This window comes from Acartia tonsa, chromosome 13, assembly GCF_053477335.1.
Source record: "Acartia tonsa isolate MP-2025a chromosome 13, ASM5347733v1, whole genome shotgun sequence".
NCBI lineage: Eukaryota > Metazoa > Arthropoda > Copepoda > Calanoida > Acartiidae > Acartia > Acartia tonsa.
The window spans coordinates 10,766,683-10,785,726 of record NC_137272.1 but is presented as its reverse complement, the minus strand read 5'-3'; the positions used below and the strand labels follow the sequence as shown (position 1 = coordinate 10,785,726).

At 31.3% G+C, this 19,044-nt stretch overlaps 1 protein-coding gene across 4 annotated transcripts in view; it reads left to right on the top strand.

Moving 5' to 3' along the window:
* The window catches only part of REPTOR (repressed by TOR), a 54,216-nt gene that overhangs the window by 2,667 nt on the left and 32,505 nt on the right, over positions 1 to 19,044 (top strand). For 3 of the 4 annotated variants that reach the window (XM_080146115.1, XM_080146118.1, XM_080146114.1), the window contains exons 1-2: positions 2,718 to 2,873; positions 3,570 to 3,635. The exons of the other annotated variant lie outside the window; for it this stretch is intronic. In XM_080146115.1, coding sequence (XP_080002241.1) covers positions 3,633 to 3,635 — 3 coding nt within the window. In that variant the 5' untranslated portion in view covers positions 2,718 to 2,873; positions 3,570 to 3,632. Of the gene's footprint in view, positions 1 to 2,717; positions 2,874 to 3,569; positions 3,636 to 19,044 lie in introns of those variants that run through there. 4 annotated transcript variants of the gene reach the window in all.

The following is a 19,044-nucleotide window of genomic DNA, read 5'->3' as shown; positions in this document are numbered from 1 at the left end:
AACGGTTCTAGACGGTAGCTGTTGGTACTAGAAGTTTTAAAATTGGTTATTGCTATCATTTATCATGATTTAAACCAAAAATATGTTTTAAAAAGTCGATTCCTACGTAATTGATGATGGATTTACCCTGAAAATAGGCAAAAAACGGTTGAACGGATGAGCCACTAGCCGTTACTTTTCCAACTTTTTGTTCGATTTAGGGAAAATAGACCTACCAAGGATTACTCATGCAAAAGTTCAGATCGAAACTCGAATTATAAGTGTCATTTGCTCACTGATTACGAGATGGTTGCATTAAAAACCCCCCCCTTATATAGGAATTAATATGAAAAATTATCTAATGTATCAAAAAATATTGAACAAAAACATTAAAACTTTTTTTCTTCCTTTCATTTACTCAGAGGTTTTGTACTAGGTAGTCTTTTAGGTTTAAATGTACATTAATTGACATCCATAAATAATACCAAAAAGTAAAAATGTCCATTTTAAACATGTAATATTCTATTTTTTGTGTGTTAAAGTGCAGTCAATGTTCTTATGTTTGTGTGATTTGAAAAGCTTCGCTTTCATGCATATGTTGTCATCTTTGTTTAGCTATTAAAACGATGGAAAATATCTTCATTAAAAGGCATTCATTCTGATTCATTGTTTAAGATAAAGTATGTATAAATAATAGTATGATATGAGAGAATCACATGTTTCAAATAGTTTTCCCATTTTACACAGGAGAATACATGGATAGGACTTTGGAAGATAAATAATATATTTAAGAAGATAAAACCCTTATTTATACCCCGTTGTCTTAACTTTGCTGGGCTCTAACCTTGCGGAGCACTTTCGTATATCGTAACCCTTGAATAACCTAAACTAAGCATAGAAATTTTTTCTTCTTGATAAAGTTTCTGTGTGATCTTATGATCTCCCAGTAACCTTTCTCTGTTATAACAATTGAAAGCATAACTAAACAAAATGATAATTGGCTGATCTATTTAGGTATCATAGTTGTGGACAGTAGTAAAGTTAAAGAATTAACGCTTAAGTGTGTCTCAGCATTTAGAATTATTAACATATGTTGTAAATTGATAATACTAAAACCCCCCCTCTCCCTCCAACTTTCATTCTTTTTAGCTTTCCATATTTTATTTTATTTATTGACTTTAAGGGATATAGGACAATGATCGATAAATTGATACACATCCTCAAAGACTAGGTATGAACAATAATACTCCATCTGAAGATTTATTGATTAAATAGTTCCGACTCGATTTGCGTGAAAATAGCCAATCGGTAAAAATACCCACATTTTTGACCAAATGAACGTGGCTATTATAAAACTTAAGTTACTAGTGAAATTTATAGTCCAGAAAACCCTCCTTTCCTGGATTTATCACACTAAAGTTTTTTTTCTTTATTATTGCTTTATCTTTTACTTTTTTTTTTAAATGTTATCCATCTGTTTATCTTCCTTATCTAAAATCGAGGCCTCTTCCTAAAAATTTCTTTCCTTCCCACCAGTTTTCCATGAGAACAATACCCTTTGAACCGAGGGCTTTTACCAAGAAATGCATTCGAACACACACACATAATACAAGGGTTGAAAGACCCCTCTTTCATCACTTCTTTTTTTGTGTCATGCTTTCTCTCGCTCTCTCTCTCATTCTCTCCCTCCCTCCCTTCCTCCCGAGGTCCCTCTTGTTGTTTCCCTTTATTTTCCCAAATGCATGTGCATTCCCTTTTGTAGTTACATGTCAGGGATTTTAAGGGATAAGACAATTGATGGTAAATTGGAATATACCACCAAAGAGTACCAATGGTTTTGAGCCAACGAATAAGATGTGAAACTTTGATTACTAGTGTAATTTAAAGTCCTCTTATCCTATATTAATGCATTTCTCTCTTATATCCATGAAAATGTATTCACGGACAGTCATGCAGACATACACACACACACACACATTCACTCATACACAAACACGCACACACACAAACACTTGAACATTCGCATAGTACATACATTTGATATGTATGTATAGACTACTCGTCAATCAACTTTATAAAAATCAGGGACTCTAGGGGATAGGTCAGTGGATGATAAATTGATACAGGTCCGATCCCTAATGATGATAAACAAGATTTCATCTTCTGTAAATTAAAATTATAAGTAAGAAAAGTTTTAACCTTAATAGTTTTAAACTAACCAATCAAAATTTAATCAAAGCACCCAAAGTTTTTGAGCCAACAAATAAGATAACGTGATTATAAAAAAGTGTGATTTACAATACTATATCCCTTCCACCCTGGTAAAACAGTTTCTTCGTGTTGAGTTTTAAGATTTCTAAGGCTATTTATTGCATTGGTTGTTAATAGTATGAAATATTTACAAGTTATTTCTAAAATACATGATGAGTTTAGTATTAGTCAAATAAGAATTGCCTTTCAAGCTTTTTGGAATTTGCCCTCTGTTTCTCTCTCCCCCACATATTCTCTCTCCCTCTTTTTGTTTCTCCCTCTCCGTCGCTCTCTCTCTCTTTTTCTCCCATGTCTTCCCATCACTGCCTGCGGCCCCTTCCCGTTCCAAGTAGTCCTGCAGCTTCTCTTGTGCACTCCCCTCCCACACACACATACTATCTCTGCACTTCCTAAACATTCTGGATTTTTCATGCCCCAAATTTCTCCCCCCCCCCCCCATTACCCCCCCTCGTTCCATGTCTTGTGTCAGTAAAATAAAATTGACACCCCAAGCAGTTTTATTTAATTCTTGTTTTAAAAAGCAAGTAGTTTTTGTTTACATACATTTCAAGTGATTTGTTAAAAATTCAGCCGTTTCTTTAAAGCAGTGATAAAAATAGCACACAAAGACTGGATGAAAAAGTGTAAAGGTCAATACTCAATATATGTTATCTTTTTTTTCTGCTACTAATTAAAAAAATGCAAATGAATTTGTAAACATTACATAATTGTTTTTAGTGCACTCTTCTCGAGTTATTGAGGAAAAGTTACTTCATAGCACTATAAGATTGCATCAATGTTACATTTTTTCTTGAAAAAAAATTTCAAGAAATAAGGATGACAACATACATGAAAGCGAAGCTCAAAAAATCTGAAAAAAGTGAAAACTAAAAATTAATGACTAGAAACCATGGAGGGAGGGGACATTTGACTATAAATCTTATTCGTTTACCCAAAAACTTTGTGTACTTTTAATGAATTTTGATTGGTTGGTTTCCAACTAATATTGTCCAGGCATTTTAACCAATAATTTTAATCTACAGATGGGTAATTTTGTCTGTTATATTGGGGATGTATGTAATTTTATCGTCTATTGTCTTATATCTTAAAATTTCCCCTTTAGAAACATTTCAACATGTGCTACACTTCCTCCAAGTGTATCTAATCGTTTCAGAATCATTTTAATGGAAAACCCATTATTCTAACATGTGTATAAAATATAGAAAAGCTTTGATTAAAACATAATGTAAATAAAAATTCGAATTGATTGTACAATAGTAAATATAAAAACATATTTAACCTATATTGACCCTTATCTTTTTATATGATTATCAACACAGAACAAAGAAGTTTTTTTAGTGAAAAAATAGACATTTGTGATAAATTAAAATCTGGATTCCAAAATGGTAATTTTTAATATAAACTAGCGGCTATGCTTCTAGAATCTAGAAGCTCTTTAATCCAAGGGGCAGAGAGGAGCTAGAAAAATAGCTTAAAACAATCCTAAGACTTAAGTATAAAAATAAAATAGCTTAAAACCATAACAGGAACTTCACACTATTTTTATTTATATAATTTTTTAGTTTTTTTTCCAGTTTAATATTTTTACCTAATAAAATAAAATAACATATGTTTATTGAAATGTTCAGCTGCATCCAACATGTGAATTAATTCGAGAAAAAATATTTCGTGATTTCATCTGTTGTATTTGAATATGTCTTGGCAGTAATTATGTTCCCAAACTCTTATTTTGTTTTGTTTTCTTGTTTACTATACCTTATTCTTGCATATGTAAAGGTTTAAAGATACATTTACTTGATAGTACATTCTGCTCTCTTTTAGGCAGGTGTTTTATCGTTTCCACAAAATAGACTTTTTTTCTTCATTGGCAAAATGTGAAAATCATTGAATCGTCTTTATATAATAGTAACAGGATTATGTCTGTAGCTTGAGATCTCGCTAACCGATATGGTTCTCCTTTATAGGGTAGCTTCTCATAGTTCCAGGCATGGTTTAAAACTGTTTTTGGAGAGGGTACCACCATCTTCCAAGAGAAATCACCCTAGAAAATAACGACACCCCAATTTGTTTTTTTTCTTTTGTAAGTTCAGTGGTCAACTCACCCCCCCCCCCCTCCTCATACACCTCAAGTGTCCCTAGGGGCGTAGCAACTGTTATTACACAAAAAAAACTGTTATGATTGTTAAACAGCACTTTACAAAAAGGTGTCAATTTTCATGCTATTAAAGTAATTTTGAGCATGTAAAACTTTGAATCTTAAATATGTAGATATGGCATGTAGCGAATGTGATAAAAGTTTTGTTTTAGTATGGTATGAACAGAGGGGTAAAGGCAGGAAAGGGTTAAATGCAACGGAGGCTTCTTCGTGGATAAAGGGATAATTTCCTTGCTATAAGAAATAGGACAAGTGAAGCTTTCATTCTGTTATTATATTATAATTAACATAATAAGTATGATGCTGCATAATGTCATACACACTACGATATAAAATTGTAAGATTATTTTTGTTTGTCAGTTCGTTAAGATCTGGCTGAAAAAATTAACCGGTTGAGTTCTCTATTTTAAGAAAGCTTTACATGGCTCCCAGGAAGGTTTTAAGATAATTTTTCGTTCTTAATTTAAGTTTTAGGATGATTAAAATTCCTTTAACCCTTTATTAAGTTTATGTGTGTGTGTGTGTGTGTGTGTAGGTTTGTGTGTGTGAGAGAGAAACTTTTAAATGACAAATACTTATTTTGAATGAGCAGAATGCGTTTGCGTAAAAATCCTCCGAAAAATTATTACAGTACATCATTAGGTAATTAAACATACTAAGCGACTGCGCCCCTGCCATTTAGAAGGTGGAAAGGATGGAGAAGCAGTTAAATAGCCTCAAAACTGTCCTAAGACCTAAAAATATAAAGCATCAGAGTAAAACAGTAGAGGGGGAAGGGGTTAAATAACTGTGTGTCCCCGTCACAAAGATCTTGTGACGACTCTAAATTGGGTCATGGAAAATCACCAATGGTGTGGGGAATATTATTTCAGCCAAGTAGCAGAAAACAATTTGCTAGCAGACAAAATCGTCCTTGGAAAAGAGTGGCAATTAGTTATCTGTATGTACATCTATACTGTAGATCTGTTGTTTGAACCATTCCTTTACAAATATAAAGCTTCCCTAAAATGGTAAACTGATTGGGTTCAGTGGTTAGCGAGATCTGAATGGACAAAGAAAAGCCCTTATATTTTACTACTTTATATGATAAGATATTTTCGCAAACACGCTTGCAATAGCAACTTTACTTGATTATTTGTCGTTTAAAACAATACATTTACCTTCTATATTTATATGATTTTAAAATTTCTATATTGCTTCTTTACAAGTTACTAGTGGCTGCGCCCCTAGTGTTTAAGGGCTCTGTATTCTAATAGGTAGAGAAATATAGCCAAAAACTATCCAACAACTTAATTCTGTAAATGAAATAGCCTAAAACCAATACGAGACACATGTGAAGCTTTCCTAAATTGGAAAACTCATTCAGTGTATAGGTAATTGCAATCTTGAGCTACAGTCAAAACTTGACAAAGAATATTTTTATTCCTTTGCTATTTGTAAAAAAAGTTATTTAGACTTTTTTATTTTTATTTAATCAGAATTTTAAATTAAAAATATGAAGACGAAAAAACGTAGGTACTTTAATTTTTACTCTTTTTTTTATTGCTTAATACTAAAAAATAAACACAAAAATGTTTAAAAATATTTTATATTTTAAAAATTTCTAACTATGTTATGATAATATTTCTTAAAAATTTGGATTATTTCTCTATTTAAATACACTATTTTGAAGAGAGATTTTTAAGAGAATAATAACACAACAGAGAAAACTAAGAGAGAAAAGTTTTGGACTTGTTTTTCATTTAGTTGTTCATATTGATCAGTGGTGAAAGGTTTAATAATGATAGGTGAGTGTTAGGGAGGGAAGGGGACATTGGACTGTTTATTTTACTAGTCCCCAAAGTTAAATATTAAAGATTAATAACTTATTAACTTTGGGAACAAGAAAACTTAATTGAATGGACTATTTCATTGTGGTATATATTAACTGTTTTCCACGTAAAGACAGAATGTACTAATTCAAGAAAAGCTTAGCTTTGGAAAACACGTTTAACGACCTTGCAAGGACACTTTGGACATACAGTAACCTAGGGATATATGGATACTACAATAGATGATATTTTAATCTCTCCCCCCCCCCCCCCTCAATAATTATGTTAATTTCTGCCTTTAGTATCTTGTAATAATTTTAAGAGAACATAGAGTTGTAGATTAATTTAACTACCATAGCCCTCTTCCCCCCTTTATCCGCAACAACAAATAGTGGTTTTCAAGGTCATTCAGATTTGAGACGGTTTCTTTGGACTAGAATTAACAATAGAATAATGACGCATCTAGAACTGAAAATAAACTGTTATACCAAAATATAATATAACTATTATAATTTGTCCATAAGTAACGCAGCTATAATGAGCTAATTTTTTCATAACAGAACACAATTCTATTGTATAAAGTAGTTAGCCTTTTTTGTCTGTAGCGAAGGATCTCGCTGACTGCTGAACCGATATGGTTCACCTTTATAAAGAAGCTTCTTACAGGCCTAGGGAACTATTTTGGGGGAGGGTATCATTGCCCCTAGAGGCTGCTTGGAGTGTAGCCGCTAATGTATTTCATATTTATATTTCAAAAGGCATTTTATATGAGCGAAGGAAGTATGTATAATGTATGGTAATACTATAATTATAGGGAAGTGACGCAAATAATATAATTGGAAAATACGTTTTTAAGAGAGATATTTTCTTTAAAACTTTCAAGAGAATATTGATTTTTCTTTTAGTAGGTTATTTTAGTTTTACGGTTGGGGGGGGGGGGGGGAGTTTTCCAAACCAGTATTTGTTTATATTAAAAAACAATAATTTTTTAGATTGGGAGGGAAAATTTTGACTTACTTTACATTGGTTCAGTGGTTAATGAGGTCTTTTGGTACCCATGGGTCTTAAAGGATAAGGCAATTGATGATAAATTGATCTACAATGTACATTCCGAATGAATGATGGTAAACAAAATTACCCCTTCTGTAGATCGAAATCATAGGTTGAAAGTTTGAACCAACCAATCATGATTTCATAACTACCCGAACCAACTAATGAACATGTTTAAAAAACTTCAGTACTTGTTTGATTTGTTGTCTATTGTCTCCTCCCTCCCTGCATTTTAACTCTACGTAGTCCTATCATTGAAAATATAAGTTATTACCGAGATATATAAAAATATTTTTTATGTGAAAGAAAATTGAATTATTATCTAAGCACCTTACATAAATATATTTAATATATTTTGAAAACACTGTAAATTAAATCCATGTGTTTGTCATTATATTCCACGAATCATCACAAATAATATTAAAAACAAGATATATAAAGTATAAACATAGTTCCTACTGCTGCTATGTCATGTACATAAACTATATTTTGAAGATAGTATTGGCCTATAAACAGGCCAATTTTAACATATTAGGACTTTTAAACAAACCTTTGAAATCAAACTATTAAAAATAGAGAGGGAGATGACAACGGCAGATAAATTAATCATCACTCAAAGGCAGAATTTAATTTTAAATAATTTGGGGTGATTTTTCTCATCCATTATCCTATCCCTGTATAGGTTTTATTTTGAATACTCGTAGCACCTTGAAAACTAGTTTCGTACTATTCGCTTATTTTGTAACAGTTATTTAGTATTTGATTATATACAACTTACTATACGGGTTAATTTTCAAAGATTTTAATCAACATTATAATAAAGAATAAAAATTTAGGTTTCTAGCACGACTCTGCTGTATAATATTATCTCTTGTTATTACTGTATTAAAGACTACTGTTCTTTTTAATTATAACCTTGTATTTTTATTTTAGGTATGTTTATATTTGTTCTTGGAAGGATTTCAGCTATTTTAACAGTTGTTTAAGAACCCATAAAATATTTATGTAAAGATTTTCTTCAAGAAAGGGTATTGTATTGATCTAGAACCGGTTTGTTTCCATTTGAAAAGAGGAGGAAAAATATTTAATGTACTGCAAACTGGCAATTGTTATGAAATCCATTGCAATTCCTCATTTTGGATTAAATAATTTTTTTGCCAACCTTTCCTTTATGATAGTGCAAAAAGAGCTTTAGGGTCATGGATTAGATGGATAGAAAAATTAACTATTAAGGGGGGGAGGGGGGTGAAGTGAACCACCCCAAAGGAAATAATTTATTTGCTTTATTTCGAGAGAGGGAGGTGACAGTGGACTGAAAATTACACTGTCATTCACTTAATCTTATTCTTTAGCTCACAAACTTTGGGCACTTTTATTGATTGGATGGTTTCAAACTAGCAGTGTCTGATATTTTCAAACAATGATTTTAAATGATCAATAATAGGGGTAATTTAGTTTAGGATAATTGGAAATGTATATAAATTTATCTCCATTGTCTTATCCTTTATCCCTGACTTGAAAAAGAAAGTTTTGGGGGAAGGTTTTAATATTGAATAACAAAGTATTGTATCATTTTTAATGCACTTTCAGTATTGCTAATGGTTGTGTCACTAGCCCTCAGAGGTTGTGTTCAAATCTTTCAACCAATAATTTTAATTTGTGTGTGTGTGTGTTTAGCTATTGTTTCTTATTGTTAGGACCTTAGTAGTCATTTAGAAGGACGAGGCACTTTTGTATAGCCACTAGGGCTATCATCAAGCTCCACGCTCAATTACGTTATGCCTTGACCATAATGATTTTAATCTACTAAAGGGGTTATTTTGTATATCATCCTTGGGAATGTCACAAGCTTTTTTCTTAACTGGACAGTCTGATATAAACCAAAAGAATAAATGCAAACAATCGAACATCCTTTTATTTATAATAATAAAACTTTTAAAAAAATTCTTACTTTCTTTGTAATAGCCATCTAAAAATAAATCTCTTTGTTATCAATGCTTTGATTCTTTAAAAAATTTGCAGAACCTCATTATAGACCAGTTGACCATATATCCCCCACCCCTCTGAATACCTACCTCTATGGGGCTTCGTAACTTTATTTAGACTTATCTTAAAATAATATTGAATTATATACTTGTTTAAAAGCTAGGTCGAGTAATTTAGTTGCTTTACTGACGAATTTATGGAAATCGCCTTAAAAATGTTTGATTTTTCAACCCATTTTCAATTTGTATACATCTGAGATGCACAAAACAAGCATGTTTTTAATCATAAGTAGTGCAGCTATAACTTGATTTTTTACGTACTTCAAATGTTTCTCTCTAGTCCAAACTTTTCAACCAATAACTGTAATCTATAGAATGGATAATTTTTTAATCTGTGATCATCAATTTACCGTCCATTGTCTTATATCTTAAGATCCCGTTAGCTTCTTTCTACAAGAAAACGTTTTATAATGTATTAATTTCATTGGTCATATTTGTCATTGTACAATAATAATGTATTATAGAGAAGCTTTACCACTGATTTAGACAAGACATCTGTTTAATTGCACTGAATTGCAGGGAGGTAGGGGACATAGGATTAAATATTATTTTGATATCCAAAGTTTTATTAGATGTTCTGTCAAATTTTAGCCTTGGCTGTCAAATTTTAATTGGTTGGTATAAAATAGAAGACTAGCTTTTTTACCTAAGGATTAAACTACCATAATTTGTAGTAGGTATATCAATCTATCGTCGATTGTCTTATCCTTTAAGATCCCTGACTAAATATCCCTATTTAAATCTAGGCCTCCTAAATATATTCGCAAGCACATTGCATTGATAATTACAGGGATAAGACAATGGCCGACGAATTTATGTACTCATCCCCAATGATGATGCACACAATTCATACCCCTTTTGTAGATTACAATTTGCGGTTGAAATGTTTAGACACTAAACTTAACGAACCAACTGTTCAAAAAGCAATAAGAGTCCCCAAAGTTGTTAAGCCAACGAAAAAGACAATTTATAAAACTTAGGAGACTATTTTATATACTGCACCCTCCTTTATAAAATTAAGTTTAAAGTATGATACTGCTAATTAGAAAGAATAATAAATGCAGTCCTAGTTTTTGATATTTTTTGTCAATAAATCACAGAGTATGACTGAAATTAAATAAAAGTTTTAGATTATTAATATATCAACTAACGGCATGAATAGCCATTTTTTTAAAAATTTCTATTTTTGATGCAATTATTTTTTACAACTTTATGGCTAATCCAACTTTTGAAGAAAAATCGGCAATTTTTTTTACTACTTATAGACTTTTATTGCTTTAAAATATGTCTAATAAATTGATGGACAGATAGACAGACTACCCTCTTAAATTTTTAACTAAATTTAGCCCGCTGTATTTTTAGACAGTGTTCGAACAGAACAGTTATTGTGTTAAAATATTTTAGCAAGTATAAAAAGGAGAAGTTATGATACAAATGTTTTTGTATGTACATTAATTCAGGGAGGGGACCTTCGTCTATAAATTACACTGGTATCAAAGGTTTTAAAATCCCACTATCTGATTTATTGGTTTTAAAACTTTTATGTAATTTTGATTAGTCGATTCCAAACCATTAGTTATTCCTTTAATCCCTACATGCGTTACTCTTTAGGCTGCTGCTTTAAGTGAACATAAAAAATTCTGAGAAACAAGTTTTATCTCACTTCAAACTTGTAACAAAATTCACGTGGTCCCCATGTATTTATTTCTGTCTATCTCTCTATATTTCTTTCCACATGGATATATAGATAGTTAAATAGGCCAAACAATTGATGTTCATGTTTTTGTTTGCATTTGATAGTTCTGTATTCAAAGGGTTGGAAACGGCAGAAAAATAACCTAAAACCATCCCCAAACTGAAATTTGAAATAAAATATCTGAAAACCATAATGGGACCTATTTTAAGCTTCTAAAAGAAGGTGTATCAACTATTTTTTTTATAGCTAGCCGGTTCTTTTAGTAAGTAGTAGATGTAAAATTTTTCATAGAATTCAGATATGCAATCGGTTTTTTTGTAGACCTCTTATTTTTTAAGTAATTTAAGTTTAAAAAAAAAAAAATTAAGTCGATTTTAAGGTACTAAAATGCAACAAAAAAAAGAAAGAAAATGGTCATTATGAACAAAAATAGTAAGATCTTTAATTTGACACCTTACTTTTTCAATTCTGTCAGGTAATTATTGAAAAAATCGATTTTTTTAAACCCACGAGAATAAAAACTTTGAACTTAATTTTATTATTTCACAAATAAAAAAATATGGGTTCATATATACCATTAGAATCAGAAAAATATTACGAATCCATTGTAAGCAAACTTGAAAAAAAAAGTTTACAATATAGTATATAAACTACAATAAAAGGAATTATATGAAAATATCATATTATGTTGTACAGGCAACGTCTTAATTCTTCAATTGAGTATAAAAATGGGAAGGGGGTAAAGAGGGGGTAAAGAGGGGGTAAAAAAGGGAAGACAATAGTGTTGTCTGAACAAAAAAAATAATTGGCCATTTCTGTAATTTTTTAATTTTTTAATTTTTTTCAATTTTGCTTACAATGGATTCGTAATATTTTTCTGATTCTAATGGTATATATGAACCCATGTTTTTTATGTCTGTTTGAGAAAATATTTAGGTCTAAAGTTTTTATTATACCGAGGTTAAAAAAATAGATTTTTTCAATAATTACTCAACAGAATTTTAAAAGTAAGGTGTCAAATTAAAGATCTTACTATTTTTGTTCTTACTGACCATTTTCTTCTTTTATTTTGTTGCGTTTTAGTACCTTAAAACCGACTTAATTATTTTTTTTAAAAACTTAAATTACTTAAAAAATAAGAGGTCTACAAAAAAACCGATTGCATATTTGAATTCTATGAAAAATTTTACATCTACTACTTACTAAAAGAACCGGCTAGCTATAAAAAAAAAAGTTGATACAACTTCTTTAGAACCTTATCAAACAGTGTTTATAGAGAGAATTATATTTTGAACATATTTTCATATCTTATATCGATCTGTAGAATGTAGTTGATAGTACAAAATTAGGGAGTGGGCAAATAAGAGAGGGTAGTCAAAAGGTGCTACATATTAAATAACTGTCGTTTTTCCAAAATTATAGCAATTTTTGACAAGGATAAAAAAGTACTTAAACAACGTACCTTAACTATAAAATTTTCTTATGAAAAGTAAAAAAAGATCATTCCAGCAGATGTATCAAAAAGCTGCCAAATTACAAATAAAATAAGTGGAAAATCTGCTAAATAAATTGAGGGAAAATGCGGGAATTTTTGTGCACCTTGTATTTTGTGACCCATACTACATAGAGTAAGTCAGTCACCAGGAGTGGAGGGGGGGGGGGGGGTAATAGTACGTAATCAACACATCTTTCTTCTACCATTAGTTAAAAGACACAAAAGGTATAATTTCATGAAATGAAATATGGGGAAGCTTATTTTTATCTTTCATTGATGTATCCATAGACATTCCTGCTATAAGAATGTTCTACCACGTGAATTGACAAAAATGTTAGTAAAGCTTTCCTTTCATGTTTCAGAGATCCTAAGGGATAAGACAATAAACGATATATTGTTGTACTACACCTATGAGGATAAACTAAATTACCCCTTCAGTACATTAAGATTTTGGTTTAGAAGTTTGGACATTGCTAAAATGGAATTAAACAATTACAATTCATTGAAAGTACCCAAAGTTTTTGAGACAACAAATAAGATAACGTGGTTGTAAAATTTTGGTTACCAGTCTAATTTACAGTCCACTATCCCTCCCACCCTGATAATTATGTGAGGTATCATTGAAACTTTTTAGTGACGTCATTTTTGTATGTTTTAAACCTAAAATTCATTTACCCATAACAACATGGATATTGTACATAAACATGCAGAAATATTGATAGAAAATATGATTTATTTACGGTAAAATTGGTAAAATAGTTTTTCTATTAATCAAATATAATAAACGTACAGACTTGTTAGCAGTAGATAAATAAAGTAGCTTCGCTTCTAAAAAAAAGAAGAAAGTTAAAAAATACGCAAATGATTTAAAACTTTATTTTTCTGAAATTTAGATATAAGACACCAAAGATTTTTTCTTAGCTATTACTAAATTTATTTTACCTAGATTCTAATGAGAGGTATGCAATTCTAGTGGCTTTACCCCTAGCTTTTAGGGGCTTTATATGAACGGTAATGAAGGGGCATAAAAATAAAAGATATTCAGAAAGATAGTATGTCTTTTTTTAGCATAACAGACGGACAAACTGACCAAGTAAATTATATACTTGATGCTTATTGGTATAGGAATCTTCACCAAATTTTTCAGCCACTGATAGTTAATAGGAGCAGACAAAATTTATATTCTAGATTTTCACACAAACAAGCATTTCGAATTATAGAAGAGCTTCGCTACTAAAAATAAACATTATTATTATTATTGCCTAATCAAAACGAATATGTAACCAAAGATCAAAATATACAGTTTATTTATGTAATTGAAATAAATTCATAATATACAAGAAAATAGGGATCTAAAGGGATAAGACATTAGCCGTTAAATTGATGTACATCCGCAATGATGATACACAAAATTGCCCCTTTGTAGATTAGAATTAGTGATTGAAACGTTTTAAACGCTTATCTTAATGTATAAACCAATCAAAATACACTAAAGTCCCCAAAGTTGTTAAGCCAACGAATAAGAAAACATTATTATGAAACTTTGGGGACTAGTGTAAATTGTAATAAAGCCAATTGTCACTTCTCCCTCTGACAAGAAACACAATTTCGAATGAGATAAATGGACATAGGACCAGGGTGGGGAAAAACCCAGGGTTTTTTAAAAAGCCCAACCCAACCCGTAAAAACCCTTAAAACCCTGGGTTTTATAGGGTTTTATTGGGTTTTTTCATTTAAGAGTCAAATACATTTGATAAATTGATAAAATATTAATGTTAATGCTGTTGTAGGTAAAAGGTAAGCAAGATTTCACAATAAACAAGATAGATAATGAATAAAGTTGGCATTCCGATCAAGAGGGGGGGAAGTTTTGACACATTTACGTAAACAGTGAGTATAGGCTTTATCTTGGGACTGAGAGGATAGGTTATTAGGGATAAAATCATTCTTATATGATAAATTTTCCCAAGTTTTAAGAATTTTTGGTTAGGCCTCTAGGTTTAGGAATTGCAGGCCTTCAGGTTCAGGAGCTGCAGGCCTCCAGTTGCTCTAGAACGGTAAAAATCAAAACAAAAAAATTGTAAAAAAAATTGTAAAAGGGTTAGAAGACATTTTATATAACAAAATATACATATTTTTTAATGTTATTTACATATTTGAAGAAAAAAGATGCATATTTTGTTTAATAAGTTGACCTCTATCTCTTCAAAAAAAAATTTGATTTTTATTTTTACCTGTCCAGAGACCACCTGGAGGCCTATCCAAAAAAATCTTAAAACTTGGGAAAATTCATCATATAAGAATGATTTTATCCCTAATAACCTATCCTCTCAGTCCATAGATAAAGCCTATACTCACTGTTTACGCAAATGTGTCAAAACTTCCCCCCTCTTATAAACCCCTAATAGCAAAAGTGCATTAAATATTCTATTAAGAGGAAGGGGAGGTTAAAAGCTTCAAAATATGGAACCTCCTCCTCTATTCTTAAGCTGTCAACTTCCCCCCCCCCCCCTCCAAAAATTATTAAGGCCTTCTCCTTTTACATCCCCTTAATAAAACCCTCTGCACGCCACTGCATCTATTTACTTTCACAAATTGTTATGTTAGCTTAAAAAATCAATTATGCTTATGCAATTTACACAATTAATATATCATTAATTTAGTAGCAAAGCGTTTTCTGAAATTAAGTTTTGAGAAAAAGTAATTTACTAAATATTTGAACAATAAGTAGAGCATCATTTTTTTAATTACTTCATATTCTTTTTTACGTTTTTTAGATAAAATTTGCTTTAAAATGTTATTAGATCCTAGTCTTTGAGTAAATAGAGGTATAATTTGTAAATTTTAGCGTGAAATTTCAATGTTTTTTTAAAAACCCAAAAAACCTCGGGTTTTTTTCAATGGGTTTTTAAAAAAACCCTGGGTGGGTTTTTTTGGGTGGTTTTTTTGTATGCCCACCCTGCATAGGACTAACTTTCTGATTGCAAATGTAGAGTTGCTACGCTTTCCATATTATGCCTTGTGTTTACAGGAATCTTTCTGATATGTTTAAAACACGATGGACAACTTCAACACTTTATAATTTAAGATAAGATGTACGATTATTACCTAAACGTATAAAAGCTTTGCATTTAACAATTGTTTAAAAGAATTTATTATTATTTTTTTATACAGGTTTTAATATGATAATATGACGCAATAGAAATTGACGCTCATAAAGAGGGAGAAAAAAGTGTTAGACATTCAGAGAAGGAGGGGACATTGGGCTGTAATTTAGACTTAAGTTATCTTAATTCGTCGGCTTAAAATTTACAGGAAGGGTAAATTAGTTTAACATCATTTGGGATGTACATCAATTTTATCGTCCATTGTCTTATTCCTTAAGATCCCTGTAGACACATTGCATTGGAGAAAAAGTTAATAACGGGGTTATTGGAATAAAATGCATGTAAAGGGAAAGAAAAGAGGGGTATGGAGGGTTGAGGCTTTAAAATGAAAGCCTTTTTTTATACACACACACAAGGCCCAGGCACACACACACACACGCTAAGGCCTAGTCTGTGTGTGTGTGTGTGAAACACCAAGTCACGTTGGTATCCAGGTGCTTTGACGCAACTCAAAACATGATTTTATAAAACAAGGGAAAGGAATAGGTTAACAAAATTGTTCAAATTGACAGACAACCAACCCTTTCATAAGCCACATGTCAGTAAAATCATTGTCCTATAGGTAATATTGTTTGTAAATATCTCTCAAATTGCTGATTCCAATTGTGTTTTTTTTTCAGGTAAGCTTAATACATATTATAGGATGGTTTCAAGCTATTTTCCTCACCTCAACCTATTCTATCCTAGGCTAGGCTAGGGGCAAAGCAACTAGTATGTTAGATAATGACAAATATTATCCTCTACATATGTCACATGTTTGACAAAACAGCCAAAAAAATTGTTTTTAAGAAAACATATTCCTGTGTTACTTTCACAACTCGTTTATGTGTGACGCATCTTGGGGAAACTTTATAGGAGAAAATATTTCTGTTATGCTATCTTCTTCCTTGCGTAAAAATGCGTCATTTTATAGCTGGAATTTTCTAGTAACAATAGAGTTAAGGAATTTATGCATTTGCGTAAAAATAGGAAGTAGAATATAGAGAGGGGACATTGGACTGGGAATTATATTTGTACTCAAAGTTTCATTAACTTCATTTCCTATTTGTTATCTCCAAAACATTGGGCAATTTTGTCCAATCTGTTCATACTTTTGAACTTATATGTATTTTTTTTATCTACAGTAGTGATGATTTAATTATGATCATTGCATTAAGGATCAATTTATCGTCCATGGTCTTATCCCTTTGCTAGCGCAGCAGATACTTTGAAGTTAGATTATACATTTTTTTCAACCGTGTCGGATAATTTTTTTGATTTTTATCGCTAAAAAAAAGAAAATAACTTCTTATCCTAATTTCGTTTTGCTACAATTTTGGAATGTAAAATAAAACATTTGTTCTTACAAAATGTACACTATTTCTGTCAGGGATTTTCAGGGATAAGACAATAGACCATAAATTGATAATTATTACAAATACATTTTCTTCAGTAGAGACAATAGTATTATCCTCTTAGAATTTTTTTTTAATTTTTTCAATTTTGAAAATTTGAGTACCTCCCCCCCCCCCCCCCCCCCCCCCGACAGCGAACTATGAACTCTGGCCGCAGCGCTCGGCTCCCTAGCCTGCCTAGCCGCAGCGCTCGGCCCCCTAGCCTAAAACCTAACCTAACCTAAAATAGTTGTTCGTCGTTGTCGGGGGGGGGGGGGGGGGGGGGGGTGGATACTTAAATTTTCAAAATTGAAAAAAAAAATTCTAGGAGGATAACGCCAGTTTTTCTATCAACGAATAAGATAACCTGGTTTGAAAACTTTGGTTGCAAGTGTAATTTACAGTCCAATGTCTCCTTCCTCCCTGAAATTAAAATTTGTACAGTTTTTGCTTTAGAATTATCCAAATTTTACCCTAGGCCTCTCAATTAAATTCGTTTTAGTAGCTGAGCTACTCTTATTGTAGGCTTGCTGTTGGATTTGAGATTTTTAAAAGCGAAGCTTATCTATAATTAGGGTCGGTCCGTACGTACGTCCGTCCGTACGTACGTCTGAGACAGATAGCTTTTTTCGTTAATTTAGGCATGTTAGAATTGTCCTATCGATTTTAAACTTTGCATGGTGATTCCTGTAGTAGTTAGGTATGATTTAGAAAGCGTAGCAACTCTATAATCATTACCAGAACGTCCGTACGTCCATTTTAAACATGTTGATTTTTAACTTTTTTAACAAACATTTTTTATGTGATATAATTATCCGAATGTTCTAATTTTTGGTATACTGATTCATGGGACAACAAAGTACAATATTATAAGCAAAGCAACTCTATAATCAGGTCCTAAAAATGTAAGTATATCCATAGACATTATCCTGTATCAAGAAGTTTTTCAACAAATTTACTCACAATTTTGCTTTGACTCTTATTCATTTATATTCTGATTATTCAGTTCTGACACTATACAAGTGTTAATGTCCGTGTGTACTATCGTTTCAAAGCTTCGCTTTTATGGATGTTGTCATCCTTGTTACATTACACATCAATTTTGTTTTCTGAATTATTGTCTTTACACATAAGAACTTTTCAAAGAAATATATCATAAAACCATTCCAGAAGCCATGATAAGCTTCTCTTAAATGGATAATTCAGTCGGTTCAGTTGTCCTTTCATTTTGATAAACCAAAAAAAAGTTTAATTTACTGAATTGGATAACCTCAATGAATCAAAGTAGATAAGATGAACTTTTATCGAATATTTGTATGGTTTCTTATAAACAAGAACGTTAATTTACAAGAATCGTAGAATATAAATTTAACTTGTTAGTAGGGTTGGCAATCCGGAATCCGCCCAATTTTTGGTTAATTTTGGAATCCGAATCCGGAATCCGTTTTTTAATAGCGGATTCGGATTCTTAATTGGTAGGCTAAAATTAGCGTCTTGTGTTTTTTCTTTCAACTCCTGCTTTTTGAAGGCAAAGATTATCATCATTATATATCAAATCTGGTTCGATTATCGGAAGTGAATTATAGAGAACACCAAGAACATTAATTTTTAGGACATATGTACATCAATTGATCGGTCTTTGTTTTATCCCCCCTCCCCCTCTCAGGGTTATGAAGGGATTATAGATACCACCTATAAGGAATGTTTTTATACATCTCAAAACCTATTGTGTTTAAATCATCCCGTAATAGTTTTTGGCTATTTTTATGCCCTGTTAATCATCATTTGAATACAAAGCTAATAAATGCTAGGGGCGAATTCACTCAAGAAAACAAGGAAAGTACCTACCTATCGAAGATAGTAAAATTAAAGGAAATTGGAAAAAAGATTAAAGTACGTCAGTAAGATTCTAATGTGTCTAATTACGCCTGTTGTATGAACTGACAGAAAGACATTAAGATATATTCGCTCTAAAAAACATATCAATTTCATCATGGAAAAA